Source organism: Syngnathus scovelli, chromosome 10 (assembly GCF_024217435.2).
Source record: "Syngnathus scovelli strain Florida chromosome 10, RoL_Ssco_1.2, whole genome shotgun sequence".
Classification (NCBI taxonomy): domain Eukaryota; kingdom Metazoa; phylum Chordata; class Actinopteri; order Syngnathiformes; family Syngnathidae; genus Syngnathus; species Syngnathus scovelli.
The window spans coordinates 5,046,428-5,063,090 of NC_090856.1; the positions used below are offsets into that span (position 1 = coordinate 5,046,428).

General features: G+C 42.6%; 1 protein-coding gene across 5 annotated transcripts in view; it reads left to right on the forward strand.

Annotated features, from left to right (window-relative positions):
• The first annotated feature begins 3,143 nt into the window (after nt 1-3,143).
• The window catches only part of celf5a (cugbp, Elav-like family member 5a), a 135,913-nt gene continuing 122,393 nt past the window's right edge, over nt 3,144-16,663 (forward strand). For 2 of the 5 annotated variants that reach the window (XM_049732274.2, XM_049732273.2), the window contains exons 1-2: nt 3,144-4,169; nt 14,572-14,654. In XM_049732274.2, coding sequence (XP_049588231.1) covers nt 3,776-4,169; nt 14,572-14,654 — 477 coding nt within the window. In that variant the 5' untranslated portion in view covers nt 3,144-3,775. The remainder of the gene's footprint in view (nt 4,170-14,571; nt 14,655-16,663) is intronic. The other 3 variants (XM_049732271.2, XM_049732275.2, XM_049732272.2) reach the window with 2 other exon arrangements.

The window sequence follows — 16,663 nt, forward strand, 5'->3', positions numbered from 1 at the left end:
ATTTACTCTAACTGTCGTCCCTAATAAATGTAATCCCCAAGTCTGATTTACGAATGACACAAATGCCACCGACTACATTAATCTTGATTAAAACCGGTCCCTGTTTTTAAATGTGGGACGCTGGCGTGAATGCATTTGTGTTTATATGGTGGGAAAAGATTTAACAAACCCAGCGGGGCATTCCTGGAATAAATACAATGACATCTCATGCTGTGGCAAATCTCGCAGTGAGTGACAGCAACACAACTGGGTGGATTACCGGCAGTGATGGCTGCCAAACAAAATGGCTGTTCCAATTGTGGTCTGCTTGTTTGGGCTCTCGTTGATGCAGATGGTGCTCCTGCACGTGAACAAAATCTACAGGTGACTTGTTGACAACAGTTGACAAAAAGTTGCAATCAGTAGCAACTCAGGAACTCAATTATTTCTTTGATTGAAATCCGACTTCATTATTTTTTGCCATCTTTTCATTGATGTATTTGGTTCCAATGGGGTTTGACTTATCGACATCCAAATTGTTTTTTAAATGAACAAAGACAAAATAACAAATTATGAATTTAATAAATACAATAAAATGCATTCAATCTTTTATATGATGGTAAATACATACTTTTTAATCTAATAAATTGTCATTGTTCTCAATGGGCAACATTTTAACAATTATTTGCCGGCGACAAAAATGAGTGACACTTTTACTCGGTGAGTTGTGGCCTCGGGAAAAATGGAACGTTGCTGCCCTCTGGTGGTTTAAAACAGTAAGTAAACGTTTAACTATTTTATTCAGTCTAGCGTTTGTGTCGTCTCACAATTTACCGTACTTTGTTGGAAAAGGAAACAAATTAGACGAGTGATAATAATGGTGAGGTCTAAAGTTGCTGCTCCATAAGGAATACATTTGTTGTTTTGCTAGCATGATGTGTAATGTAGCATTATAGTTAAATTATCTTTTCAAATTGTTATTTTATAACAGTCCAACATTCTCTGTATTATTTTACAGAAATAGTTGACTATAGAGTGGATTTCATTTCCAGCCATGGACTATGCATATGATTTACATAATAAGGAGGAGAAAACAATCTTGCGTCTGCGGGTGTTCTTAGGATCACGTTAATGTCACACGAACAGCAGCAGTCCAATGTGTGACATTTATAGGAAATTGTGTTTGGGAGGAAACACGCACGCCAAAATGGTAACCTGGACGAGATGACAACAATGGACCGCCTGCTGACCGTTTATCTCTTGTTGTTGCAAAACAATGGTCACAGTTAGTGATAACATTTGTTTGGAAGCGAAAATTAAGCTGTGAAATGCCAAAATTGCTTTCTTAGATCTGGTAACTCCGTTTAAGTATGTTACGTGCCTTTGTTTGTTTATTAAACAACAGAGGAAATTTAGCATTTTTTAAAAGATGACATTATTTAATGTGTTTTAATATTCATCATGATTTGGATTTGATAGGGCACTAAAAAAAGGCAACAAATTTCGTTTAAATTTAAATTTTAATGTAAACAATAAATAAAACAATGTCAAGAAAGGGCGTTCTATACTCACTAGCGCCATCTACTGTATTGGATGATGCAATGCTCCAATTGCCCCAATGGCAATGAATGAAAAAAGTTCATCCTTTTTAACATAAAGTGACTAAGTGGAACGTTTTATTCTCCTTTTAGACTGTCATGACATGACTGTGAACCTTTGAGATGAGCGCGAGTTGTTCAGCGTTGCAAAACATGCCCGCTCAACTGTGAGGTGACATCCGAGAAAATGAGGCTGCGATGCCGTGACGCCTCATCCCACCAGAGACACCTTTATGCACCACTGACTTATAATGCTGATGAGATGTGAGACAAGTCTGAAGAGAGGAGCAACCGATTACTTCCAGGCTCCACGGACGTTAAGTATAGCATGCACGTTAGCTTCATTGAAGGTTTTGAATCATAGATGTCAAACTCGATGGCCAGATTTGGATCCAATGCTGGGTTAATTATTTGACCCAGTTTGAGTTACTTTTAAGTGAAGTCAGTTATCATGAACGGATATCATGTTGAATCTTTTTCCTCATTTACTGACATCCATTGTTGTGGCATTTGCAGATAATCTATACAGGGAGTTGTTGCTATTGATTGCGATATAGGATAATTTTACAAATGAGGCAGCTTGTGTCAGCGCGCAGATCAACACGCGGACATGTGATGCAAAACGACGCCCTCAGGGCAGCTTTTGCCTGTTCCCCACACACTTAAGTCTTCCTGGGTTTAGGAAATCGACCCCGGCTTATTTTCACTGGCCGTCCGGGCTGGTTAACAAACAAGCAAGAATAAAATGGCAGCTGCTGAAATTGTATGTAACTTTTTAGTTGGATCGCTCTAATAGTGTGACCTTTATTGATTTCTTGTCTACGCCTTGGGCCCGGCAAAGCACTAATGACATTGGTCAATAAAAACGATGACGTGGAAGTTCTTTCCCCCCCAGCGCCCCCTGACCACTTCCCTAAAAATAGTCGGAGACGGCGGGACCATTGACAGCTCCGGGGCTCTCGTTCAACTGGAGGGCCTCGGCACATGTAAAACGGGCCAACACGCTGAGCCGTCCGCTTTAGAGTATTTCACTTTCAACCGGGCCCAGCCAGCTCCCATTCAGAAAAGAGGCCTGACACATCCGAGCGAGTAGCTTGCCTCCTTTAATCAATACATTCGGAACGCGGCGGGGCGGGCACCAAATAAAGCCAGCAAATCGTTTGGCCTCTGCGTCTGGCGTGGTGCTCTCTGGGAATGTGCTGCTTAAAGGAATTCCTATTTAAAGGAAAGACATTTACAATTGAACGGCACCCCCGCCACTTCTCAACCAAGACCACCACTTGCGTATCGACTCGACTGTCAATGTCCGCCTGCTGACGTCTTTCTACAGTTGGTTCAATGGAGCAGAAAAGCGAACTACATTCGTCAAACTCGACCGAGAGGTTACGGTTTCTAGTGGTCTATCTATCTATCTATCTATCTATCTATCTATCTATCTATCTATCTATCTATCTATCTATCTATCTATCTATCTATCTATCTATCTATCTATCTATCTATCTATCTATCTATCTATCTATCTATCTATCTATCTATCTATCTATCTATCTATCTATCTAAATATCTATCTATCTATCTATCTATCTATCTATCTATCTATCTATCTATCTATCTATCTATCTATCTATCTATCTATCTATCTATCTATCTATCTATCTATCTATCTATCTATCTATCTATCCATCCATCCATCCATCCATCCATCCATCCATCCATCCATCCATCCATCCATCCATCCATCCATCCATCCATCCATCCATCCATCATCCATCCATCCGTCCGTCCGTCCGTCTACTAAAATGTAGTAAAAGCTATGACCACTGGGTGTCGCTCAAGAGCGTGTAATATCGCGTAAGTGCGCATCTCTTCCACCATTCTGCTCTTCTGTGCCTTCTTCTGTATGTGAGCCCATGTGAGCGTGTTTGTGCTCGAGAAAGTCAGCCAGGTTTCCAGCTGAGTGCTCTCTCTCTCTCTCTCTCTCTCTCTCTCTCTCTCTCTCTCTCTCTCTCTCTCTCTCTCTCTCTCTCTCTCTCTCTCTCTCTCTCTCTCTCTCTCTCTCTCTCTCTCTCTCTCTCTCTCTCTCTCTCTCTCTCTCTCTCTCTCTCGCCCTCTCTTTCTCTCTCACAGTGCGTGCGCGCTTGTGCGTGTGTCTATGTGTGTGTGTTATCATTATTATCCACTCTGCTCCCAGCTCGAGAATGGCCAGATTCACTCAGACTGAAACAAGAAGGCAGAATCCTCCTCCTCCTCCTCTTCCTCCTCCTCCTCCTCCTCAGCAGCATCCCGCTCCACACTCCTCCAGCCTGCTCCTCAGCGGACCGAGCCCGGCACCACTGCTCCTGCTCCCGCACCACCAGTCCCAGTACCACCACCAGTACGTCCAGATCCCACTGCCCAAACCCATGAACGGCTCGGAACCCATTTCACTTCATCCGGAGAGCGGCGCCATGAAGGACCAGGATGCCATTAAGCTGTTTATCGGGCAGATTCCGCGCAACTTGGAGGAGAAGGACCTGAAGCCCCTCTTTGAACAGTTTGGGAAGATCCACGAACTGACAGTTCTCAAGGACCGCTACACCGGCATGCATAAAGGTACGTTGGGCGACTCTCCAGCGCATTGTGCTCGGGAAATATCTTCTTAAAACCACATTTACGCTACTTTTAATACATTTTCATTTTTGGCGAGATGTTTGAGTTTCGTCACGTGACGCTTTAGTTCAGCAACGTTTGCACGCACGTTCTTCCCGGCCAGCTCCGCGATGATTTCATATCTTTTATATCCTTTTGAGAGCGATGAGTGGTGTTATTTTATTGCCCCCCCCCCTTTTTTTTTTCAACCCCTTTGGAACACGCTCTTAAGTGGGGCAGAGGCGCTTGGAAAGGATACATTTTTAAAGAGCTAGTGCCATCTTTTCATCATTTATTCATCCATTTGCGTTCTTTAACATCATTGAGCCCCCCCCCCATATAGATGTATAGATATATATAGAGGGGCTGCTAAAATCAGTTCAGAGGCATACAACATGCCCTCCCCACCCCTCAAAGTGTGACAACATGACTGATGTCACAGCGGAAAATGGACCCCCACCACTATCACCATGCCGTTGATGCCGGAGTGGGAGGCAGCACGGGGTGTAAATCCACGTTGCTCTTCACTGTACACACTTGACAACTTCCATCTTCCGTAATGAAGTTGGTTACCAAGGGTAGGCTTTACCGTGTAAATCACCATAGGGGGGATTTGAGCGTGGCTGGGGGTTCATTTGTTTAAACAACCCTTTTGCAATCCATCACTGCATAGTGGATGTCTCCATCCTCATCATCATCGTATTATTTTTTTGGGAGGAGGGGGAGACCTTTACTTGTACAAAGCATTTCAAAGTAATAATACAGAACAGTATTACTGGTACTTGTCAATTAAAAGTGGGAATTAAAAAAAATAATAATGAGACAGACAAATTGCTCCCACATAATCAACGCTTATCATCTTTGTCATCTTCAATACTTGTTAACAACATTCAGTACGCTTTTAATCAGCTGTCAGTCTATTTAGGCCACTTTGGTAGGTGCTGCTGTTTTGGTTAGCAACTGAGTTCAAATGAGCAGTTTTTGTCATGACTTAACAGTAACACATAATAAATACGATATGTTGACCTCAAAAGGAATTTAGAAAAAAATTATCTGCTTACTTCACACAATAACTTTTATTAGTTTGTTCTCATTAGGTTGGTGGTGGGCACTAAAATCCAAAGCAAAAGCAAAACGGTAGCAGACATCACTCCCCGGGCCTTCTATCTCATTAAGTTCTTAGATGACACAAGGACCTCGCTCTCCATTTGCTATTCCACGCACAAGCACTCACACACTTTTCATTTATTCATTCATCGTCGTGTGATTGCGCGCTCGCGTGTGTGCAAACACGTACGGAAGTGTCATTGCCCCGCGTTGCGTAATGATTGCACTATTTAGCTGTCGAGTGATTGTGGCTCCATCGCTAGCAAACTTCAGCTTCTTAAGTGTGATTGGATGGAGAGGAGAGGAAATGGCGCTTTGAAAGGCAAACCGCTGAAGGTTGGACATAATGTATGGATATAACGATATGTTGTGTTGATTGTGTTGTTTTCTACACTCCTACTTAAGTATAGTTTTTGAAAGACAACTCGGTGTCTCCCGGAGTTTAATAGCAGGACCATATAATCTCTATAAATTGGTCAAAACGTTACAGGAAGTCAGCCATTTTGGTTTGAAGCAACAATGTGGGTGGAGCATGTCATAAAAAAATTCCTCTTTTAATAACCCTGTAAAAATAAATTTTACACAAAATTGGCACATTTGACTGATTAGAACAATAAACGAGTTGCTAGCCATCAAGCCCATTAGCTTGTGTGACCGTTAGCTTGTGCGCTAACAGGAATCCAGGTCTTCGCTAGGTCAGCATTCTGGTGGCAGTCTCATCACCCGTCCCCAAAAAAATAACCACACTAAGCTGTTTTGTAAACTGTGGCAAGTGTGGTTAACTGTCCTTCTAAATGCAAATCAAAGTGACTTTCTATTCTGTTACAGGCTAATTAAGTTTGTGTAGGCAATTTACCAACTGACAATGCCTATCGTAATTAACGATACACAATCAATCTTTTATGTCGTTGTCCATCTCTTACATAATATTTTTGTGTTGTAAATGACGGTATTATGCAAAATGGATTACACGGTATGGATCCTGATGGAAATAATAGTTCTCACCCTCACAAGGACACACTCACAGAAACGCACACAGACACACACACATCAGCAATTTGCAGTTGTTCTGCACTTCTGATTGCAATTTGGTCCAACTTGTCCTTTTGTCTGTGATTTCCTCGCGTGTATTTTGCCCGTGGTAATCCGCGAGGGAGAACACGGAATTAGTTTGTAAAGCGCGATAATAATGCATGGCCATAATAAGTTGACTCGGGAGGATTAGCAAAATGTGCATTGTCTGAAGCGGCGCTCCCTTGGGTGTTCAGCCGGTTGCCTCCCTAAACAGTGGCTGCCTCTGCCAATTAAATATTCCGTCTAGTCTGCCTTCTCCTCCTCCGATGATTAATTCTGCCCGCGACGTCCGAGGCCTGCCAATTATCGTTGCCCGATTGGTATTAATAGGTAAAGGGTTTCCTCATGTAGAATACATCATAGACAGAAAAAAAAAAATCCTTTTGGCTGCAATTATAATTGTCGGAGTGTTGTTGATGCGCACATATTAAATGCAGGAGATTAATTACGATAAAGAAATATCTTTGCGAGATATGATTTATATGTATGGACAAGCAGGCATGGTGTGATGGGTTGAAAAGAAATAAATGTAGCATATGAGGGAAGGAAAACTAGCTTGGTAGCTTGGACAGACAGACGGCTTGTTTTCATGCATTGAGGAAAGCCAGCAGAGTTATTGCCTTAGATCGCAGTCAAGCCGGATCATATGAAATCATAGAATAATCTAATGAAATATTTATTTGAGTTTTTATTTTGTCCCCCTCCCTCACCCCCTTCCGAACCAGTGCAGTGGATAGTAGTGTTTCTCTGTGGGCTGCCACTCCCGATAAAACAAACAAAAATAAACAATGGGGGATATAAAAGGGAATGAAAAATATGCATGCCTGTATACATGTTGATATGGAATTGAATTTAATGTAGAAATTCAAGTTTGATATGGCTCGCATGGTGTGACAAGGATATCTCAGGGAGTCTGCAAAACAATATATCTATTTATACACCCCAAAGTTTTTAAAAAAAATGTTGAGATAGATGAATTATTTGTTGCCTACAGGGAAAGGTGGAAATATGGGAACAAAATCCTGGCAAAATTGGAAAATACCCAAAAGTCAATTATCTGGCTTGCCCCCTGGCAGGTCCAAGCACATTTCAGTGGGGGGGGGAGTGCCCCCGTGGCCCCCCTCTAGCGCCGACAGTGCGCAGATCTCCCCCAAGGCCGAACAATAATACCAAATAGTGGTGGCCACCAGGAAGAAATTACAAGCTGACTCAGCTAAAAACTGTACCAAATCTCCTTCAATGTCATTCCACTCCAATACAGTAGGTGGCGGTAAAGTGCCAATCAAATGACGGAGATGCAATATTCAAAATCTTTTACTAATAAAATGCTATGTTGTAATCTTTCTATCTCATTATATATTTGTATTGCTACAGTAGACCTGCAGTTTCTCGTCTTAGCCATCACTAAGCCACTTAAAATCATCTTAAAATGCTTTAAACCTTTGTGGCAAATGTTTTGACAACATTACGTTTCAAAGTGTTTCGACGTTGGAGATTAAAACATAATGCTATCTTGTCTTTAAACATCTGCAAATAACTTGCCTGTAAATATTTGGCAGTGGCATGATGTTCAATAATGAATTTTCTCCGGCTCATTCATCAGTGTCTCGTGTCACTTGGGCTCATCTCTGCGCCCCCCCCCGCCTTTTTTTTTTCTTTTTTTAAATTCAGCTCATTTGATGTATTTTTTATGCGACAATCGCGTGCAAAACTGGAGAGCAGTTAGACTCATTTCCCTGCGTGCGTCTTTTTGTCATTTACAGTGTGGTGAGCAGCGCGTGAAAAATAACCTTCTGCAATGTATTCACAGTGTCTTATTAAAGGACAGCAAATTAATTCCACCATAGAGGATGCCGGGTCGTCTTATTTTTGGCGGTTCACTTATCTCATCTGAAGGTGGACTTGGCAGAAGCGCGCCGCATTCTCATTCACGCTCAAAGGTCACCGCTGTTTTCTTTCGTCGACACAGAAGGGAAGCCTGTCTGTTTTGCATGCTTGGCCTATCAGAGAGGACCATTGCCTTCAGAGCGAGAGGAGGATGAAATGGGGGAGGAGGTGGGGTGCATTTCCAGAACAGCGTGAGCTCTTTAATGTCATGTCGGAGCCCGGCTTGATTCATTTCGGAAGATGAAGCAACTAGGGAGAGTGGGGGGAGGATTTTTAAATGCAATGTTTGGTGCTGTACTTTAAAGTCATGCAATGAAAAAATCTCGAACTTGATGGTTTTAAAAATGGATGCATGGATGTTTGTGTTTGCTTTGTTGTCAATAGAATCAGATGAGGTCTTCAAACCTGGTCATTGGTTTCCTGGATGATTTTTTTCTACTTCCTGTGGTTTCCTGGATGATTTTTTTCTACTTCCTGTAACACACCTGATTCTAGCTGGTCATTTGAATATGGTGTGTTGCAACAGGAAGACAGAGAAAACATCCAGGAAGAGGAGACCCCAAGTTTAGGTTTTATTTTTGGAAATAATGATTTTGAGAGAATCCTAATGGATCAGTGACACAAGAGTGCAGCTTCTTGCCATTGCAGGAAGTTGCTTAGTTCTTTCCTTCCATTGAAAAATACAGGTAAGGTCTTTTTTTTTGGGCCTCTCTAGTTAGCTACACAAAAGAAAAAACAATGTTACTCTATGAGGAATTAGAGATGTGGATTTGACAGAAATCGTAATGTTTGGTTATTTGTTTGCGAGTGAATGAAAACTACTGAAGGTTATTTTTGGGATGTTGTTTGTGCTCCTTGCTATTAGCTTCTAAGCTAGCAACATTTGAGTTTTGTTAGCTATGTTAGCAAAGCTATAATGCCAAAATGTGGCTTATTTTTTAACAGAGAAGATGGAGGCTCATTTCAGTTCTGAAAATGACTTCTGAAAATGAAAAGCTCCCGCGCTACACTCTGCAGCTATGAATAGAAATTCTGTGGTACTTCAAAAAAAAAAAAAAAAAAGGGTTAAGCTGCTGTCCCAGTGCTGCCGGCATGACATCACTGATTGGCTTCCAGCATTCTCCAAACTGCTCTTACACTATCCATCCAACCAAGCATCCATCCGCCCCATTAATTGGCAGATCAGTGTTTATTTTGAGCTCGCTCTTGTTTGAATGCGAAATATATGTCAATGCAATTAGCACCCTGAATTCTGCTTGTTAGAGCGACCATTCGTGCTAATTAGTAGACCTCTCCAGCTCAATGATGAAATAAGACAAAACTTTTTTTTTTTTTTAGCAATACAGTCAGGAGGATTAGTGCCTTTACCCTTCTTTCCTCTTTGTCACAAGACTTATTACTTCCCTCTCCCTCATGTCTACACAATCTTTGAAGAGTCTTCTTTAAAAGGTAGCTTTCAATTTGCTGAATCAAAGCGACCGAGCACCTGATCCGATTGTTAGCAGACAGCTTGACGCCCGCCGGTCATCCGCGATCGCACCTCCTGTGCTCTGATCAATCGATCCTTCCTCGGAGGTTTAAACGGCTCATAGGCGGCGAGCATCGGCAGGAGCGTCACATCTAATAAACCTACCTCGCAACTGAATACACTGCTAGCTCACTGCTTAGTATGTTTGCTGTCACTGTCAACCCTGTGGTGATATTTTTCTTGGTATTTTTTTAATTTTATCGAAGATTTTTCGAATCGATTAGTCTTGATATTTAGTCGATTAATCGAATATCGGATAATATTTTATTTTATATGTCGTACATTTACGTCATAGTTTAACCAAATAAAAGCATACGTTTGCAAATGTTTTGATTAAACACAAAAGATGATCATTATTGATTCCCCAAAAATAATGAATAATTACTGTTGAGAAGCTAACAGAGGATTTGGACAATTGTAAAATAAAATGGCTCTATTTGATTATTAAAATAGTTATCGATTAATTTGATAATCAATTACGTTTCGATTAATCGATTAATTTTGACAACCCCGGATAATATTTTATTGGGGAACAACAAGAGTTCTAGCTCATACTCATTTTTGATTGAAATAAGGAAAGATTATAGGGCAGTTTTTCTTTTTTTCAAATTTGATTATTCGTATCATTGTATTTATTTCGATTGTGCACCAGGCTGGTTATTGCGAATACTTGGCAAGGAAGCATCCTCTTACCGTAAAGGTATGACACATCTTTCGGAAATCCCTTGCCAGGGTTGGAGGGCGGTACAGTGTATTGATTTGTGTATTTAAAAAAATCCAAAACAACCCAGCTCCATTTCAGGAAAGGAGTGACACGTCAGGGCTGTACACTTGGCAGGTTCACTCTTTTTGGCTTCCCAGAAGTAAAACAGCAGGAGGCGCTAAGTGGCAACCTCCACATTATTTACAGCTCTGTGAAAGTCCATCCATTAACGGTGTCAATTAGCTTCCTCATCAAGGATGCGGGTGGCGAGATTTATTTATAGTTCTGCCGCTGACTTTAATAGCAAAAGGAGCTGGAAAAGGTTAGATTTGAAGAGCGCAGAGCGGACATTTCCCAACATGCTTTAAGGCCAACCGAGACACCTATTGAAAAAATTCTGGCCCACATGGGGATGGATGCCCACTTTAATCTGTCATGTCGCCTCCCACAGAGGCGCCAACCCTCGGACAACTTTATTAGGAGCCTGTTGGAAATGGAATCTGGCCATCCAGTTATGTTGTTATCCCCGCAGTGTATAGTCTTAAGTACGGGGAGAATTACTCCCCGCCTTGTCGTGTCAGTTCATCCTTCTATTTTATGACGGCTTCTTTAGCCCAATATCGATCCTTCTCGGAGCGAAGGCGAAGCATCTCAAAAAGAATTTATTGCCTTTGTCAGCCTTATTAGGCCACGCACGCTTCACCCCAACACGTGTATGGCGTGTAAGTACACGACACAGGCGCTCCTTTGGGATGCGCCGCCTATGGATCTGCTTGACTGCTCGTCGGAGGCAAGTGGAGTCCATGTGAGTGAGGAGCAACAAATCAATGGTCCGGGTCTTCTGCTCAGGGGTCAGAGAGGATATCAGGAAGGGTCCCGCCACGATTGCTGCATTAGATGTTGCTCGGAATTGAGAATATAGTTCTGAGAAATCCATCAGTGACAGTACTTTAGTACAGAACATAATGTACAGATCTCAACCTTTTGGTGCTTATGGGTTTGCTTAGTGTGGGAAGATTATGTTTAAAGGCAAATTATGGTGTCGCCCACCTATGTTGGGTCAAATTTGGTGCTAGCCCCTCTGATAGGAAAGTCATTGGCAACAAGGAAGTACTGTTGAAGTGATGATCTGAGATGGAGATCTTTGTATGCGAGGGAGCAGCTAAGTTTAGACTTGTAACTTGTAATTGATGCCCCCTTCATAGAGGTTCGTAATTGTATGTAGATGCTGCAAGATGGTGTCAAAGTACTACTTTTGTCTAAATGAAAACTCCTCAATCCACCCCTTGGCGCTGAGATGGTGTAAAACTTTTATTGCGGCTGAATGCTGACTCAGTAAAAAGTGGATTTTTTTTTTAAATCAAATCATATTAAGCAATTTATTTTTAATGGAAACGTGGTGCTACCTGTTGTCCCACAGCATGAAGACATTATCTGTTATAGCAGAGCACACTATTTGAGTAACTTGGAGCGTTCCATGACTCTGGCTCCCGCCATTCCGATTTATTAATTCCAACTGTAGCTCAAGGTGAGGGTTGACGTGAAGGGGCAGTGAAAGGAGAAATGTGGGAGGATTTGGAAAGATGAGCAGCTCCGGCGTGATTGACGACGGCCCGATGGAAGGATGCGGTCGGCTTTGCGATGAGGAAAACTGAGCACCCCCACTCCCGTCCACCTCCATTTAAGGTGGCTGTCTGACTTAATTAAGGTTTACAGGTTACGCTAGGCTACTGCTTATATTACGCCGCTCATTACAAGGCCATTAGGCTCGGGCAGAGAAAATATTGTTGTCAGAACTATGATGACTCAAAGCATTTTATTACACCTCCTCCCAACTCCTTCTTTTCTGAGTATCTGAATGACGTTCTTGGGAGCAGATTGGGAATTTTTATTTTCCCCCAAGTAAGGGGGTGCTTCGAGGAGCTTCTCAGAGACCACACTGATTACCCCCCTCATGGTCAATTTGCGCCTCGGAGCCTCCCGCCCAGCCAATGATACAGGTCATAATCACATTGTATCAGTGCTGATGTGTGTTTTGGATCCCCCCCCCCACTATCCCTCTACTCTCCATCTCCCTCAGGCTGCCCCCCCCTCACATGAAGAGGGGCGTCATGGGAGTAAATGAAGTAAGCAAGTAATCTAGCCCCACTGATAGCCCTCAAAAGATGTGTGAGGGCAACGAGCGGGGCTTTTTCTGCTACCTTCACACTTTCCCCCAGCGAGGAAATGGCTTTCAGTGCGAGGGAGTTCGCACTTTTTCCCCATTACTCCGAAGGGCGAAGGAAACGGACAAAGAAAGTGAGAGAAATCAGCTCCGAGAACTGCGGTCTATATAATTGATGTCCACACCTTGGTATTGATCCAGAAGTCATTTTTTCCTTCATGGACATACAATGCAAATGTCAGTAACAGCAGGAGACGAGAGTTCGCACCGGGTCGTATGCTACCTTCGACTTTTTTTTTTTCTTTCTCTCCAGGTGCTAAAAGTGTGACGCCAATCCTCTGCTTCTCCCCCCCCCCATCGTCTCACTCACTTCTTCACATTTTAATTACACGGCAATTCAACACAGTGGAGATGAAGCGACTCGGCCCTATTTCCCAGTACACATACGGCGTGCACTTGAAAATATATCATTAGGAAATTGGTGCTGGAGCACGTTAGAAAAAAGAAAAAAAAAGAAGAACAAGATAGATTTGGCAGCCACAAAGAGAAAGTAGAAGAGGTATTTCTTTCTCTTTGGAGGTGAAATCAATGTGACAGATAAGGCTGCTTAAAGGTTTCCATCAGATGACGCACAGGATCATCTCTTCACAATAGGAAGGCTTCCCCCATTGCTTTGTCAGCAGGTTGCTGTTGTCGTGGCTTTTATTTCTTGGTGCTGTTTCCAACTATTTCATCATTCCGCACAATTGGTATGCAGAGCAACGCTGGCAATTTGCGCCTGTTTGGTTTCCCAATTATGCAGTCGTTAAAGCACTCTCGCCTGTGGCCCGCAAATTCTTATCAAGCCCATACGTTAAAAGCGTGTAAACCGAGTTCAACCAAGAAGGTTGTAAAGTTTGCCATGGAACACGCAAATCACAATATCTGACACTGCTGCAACAATACATCAGCTTTGGATACATTCGGATGTTGAAATGAGATCCAAAATGCACTAAACCGCCTTCGGGGTGTCAGAAAATATGATGTACGCTAACCCGTGTGAACCCCATTAATAGAACACAAGCAAATCTATTTATTCAGACAGTGGCGGGGAAAATGATTGCCGCAATACTCCATCAGCTTTCTCTTCATCCCTCGTCTCTTCTCTGAGGGATGTTGCCTGGATGTGCACGCCTCGCACCAGAGTGCGGCGGGGCGGCCATTAGCAAATGCGTGCACACTCAGGGATGATATATATATCTATATTTTTTTTAAAACATCACCTATCTTGCTGTGAACTAGATATTCTTCACCTTTTTTGCTGACATGTTCCTTTTGGGCCTACTCATATCCCAATTATTTCTCCATTACGATAAACACCTAAAAACGTTGTTGGCCTCCACTCCACTAGGTGGCGATCCAGCATGCCATTTAACTTATTTAGTGGCGGATATTTATTTGCTATGTGCCTAACTATTTCAAGTGTAACATGAGAAACCTTTATAGCTCAGACTTGGATATGTGACTTTTAATATTTATTTAGCCGACAGAAAAAAACTTAAATACCCAAGTCAAGTTTGGAAAACAATAAAAAACAACAAATTTAACAAAGAAGAGTCGTCCAACAATCTCAATTAAACCCTTTGGAGTGGCTTCGCCATTAGTGACTCAGAATCTACACAAATAAAAATAAAATTTCTATATTTCTATCATGCATGTAACGATTGTAACAGTTTGCACAACAATGAGTGGAACAACCAAAGGGACATTCAACCATCACTGGCACTCCCCCCCCCCCCCCCCCCCCCCCCACACACACACACACACAATTGTTTGGCCTCTGTGTCTCTACCGAGTGCTCTTGTGTGACATCTACTTCTGTGGCTGCTTTTATTCCTATAACGCGGTGTGCCTATTTTTACAGGTTGTGCGTTCCTCACCTACTGCGCCCGAGAGTCCGCCATCAAAGCCCAGAATGCCCTCCACGAACAGAAAACACTGCCAGGGGTAAGTGCTGCACTATACGTGTGTCTCGCTTGTCGTAAAAAAATATGTGAGATGATGGAAAAACACGGGAAAGCAATTCAATCAGCGTCTTTATACTCTGAAGGTGCACTGCGTCTTGCTCTCTGCATTGATTGGACTTGAGCTGCCTCATACTTTTTGACCTTATTAATATTACTTGTACTGCTTGCAGATTAACCCACCAATCAAATATTTTGTGTATTAATAGAATTTGAATAATTTGTTAGCAATTTAAATTTAAATATTTTTATAAATTTTTTAAAATTATTGTATCTCCATTCTGTCGAAAAATATTCCATAAAAATATTTAGGCCTGTCTATAAATAACTACAGTTCATATGGAGAATTTATTTGATCTAAAATAATAATGATTATAATATTATCATGCTGTAGTGTATGCAGCAAGTAGTGTGCTCCCCCTGACAGTGTCTCCTGGCGTTTAAATAATACATTTTTCCCATTTTGCAGCGTTACCTCGATGACATATTTAGGTCGCTATGTTTTCAAACATATCTATGCATGTTGCTTACACACACGTCACTTCGAGTGGACGTGACGTTCCTTCATGCCACTTGAGTGACTAATAAAACCCTTTCCTTGTACTGCTTCATCACCTTTGCGCTGATTCCCCTCAACCTCCCTCGGTCATGTCTGCATCACACTCCCCCACCCCTCCCCTCACACCTCCGATCATCCAGTTCTTGCGTGTCATAGAAAAGCATCAAGCAGACGTAGATAGCTGTTAGCCTCACGCCCGAAGCTGCAGTTACCTCCCATGCGTGGATCCCTTGCCAAAAACGTCAAGCTTGGTCGTTCCGCTTGGATCTGTTTGCCGCCAATGTTGATTCCTGGTAGCGGTAAAAAAAAAACAAAAAACATGTGCGCATGGAAGCCTGCTGTGATCCAAACCACCCATGGTTGTGAATGCATTAAATCTTCATTCGCACAAATATTTAGTCGTGCATAATTTAATACAAGAGGCTGCTACATGAGCGGATGTCTTTGTCTTTAGAGCTTGGTGAAGCAGCATGTTGCTCATTGCCCAAGGTTATTTTTGTAGATTTTCTACACCCCGTGTCAACAAAGGTGTCCAAAAAAGACAACTTTAGCCTTCAAGCTCCTCGTCCTCATGGCGGGTGTATAAAACTGCACAGCAATAGTACGAACTTACCATAGTTGGCAAAACCCAGGCTTATCTCACCCACACATCCCTTTTACTTTTCCTCCTGCAAAATCCTGGCGATCCAACACCGACCTAATCTCGCTGCAGCATGCGTGTGCCGCGTCACGCTGGATATAACATGGCCGTGAGCGTCCACGTTGAACGATTCTCTTTCATGCAGTTAGTATTTGCCGCTATGTACTTGACCTGGGTTGTGGGGTGCAGGAAGTGGAGGAGGCATGTTTATGGAAACACGCAATGAGAGCAGCGATGGGATTATGTTCTCACACATGCGGGCTCCTGCTGTGTCAACATTCTAAGCAGATCTTCTTCCTCTCAATTGTCATTTTTTAAAAAATTTTCTGTTTGCCTTAAAAATCCTGGGTTGAAAACAACCTAATTTTGGTTAGCGAAAAAAAAACGAGCTAGTATTTGTACTTTACCTTCCACAATTGGTACGGGCAAGGCCGTAATGGGATGAACAGAGGAGCGTGGCCTTGCGCCCCCGCCGCCGAGCTGTTCCGCGAAAACCCCGTTGAATTTTTTTGCGTTGAAAAATGCACACTGGCGCCATCCATCTGCTTTTCGCGCGCTTGAGCCAAGCTCGCCTGCGTGTCGTCCGATCTGCTGCAAAAAACTGAATTATTCAATGCTACACTGTGTGAAGGTTGTATGAGGTAGTATGTCGGGATTGTGTGTTGTGTTGGGTGGGGTGGGGGGGGGGGGAGGAGAGCGGAGCGGAGCGGTCAGCATGAAGCCAATTGGTGCTGGCAGGATGTTGAGGCCTTGTAGCTAGAGAGAGAACTCGTTAGAATCTCGCCTTCGGGAA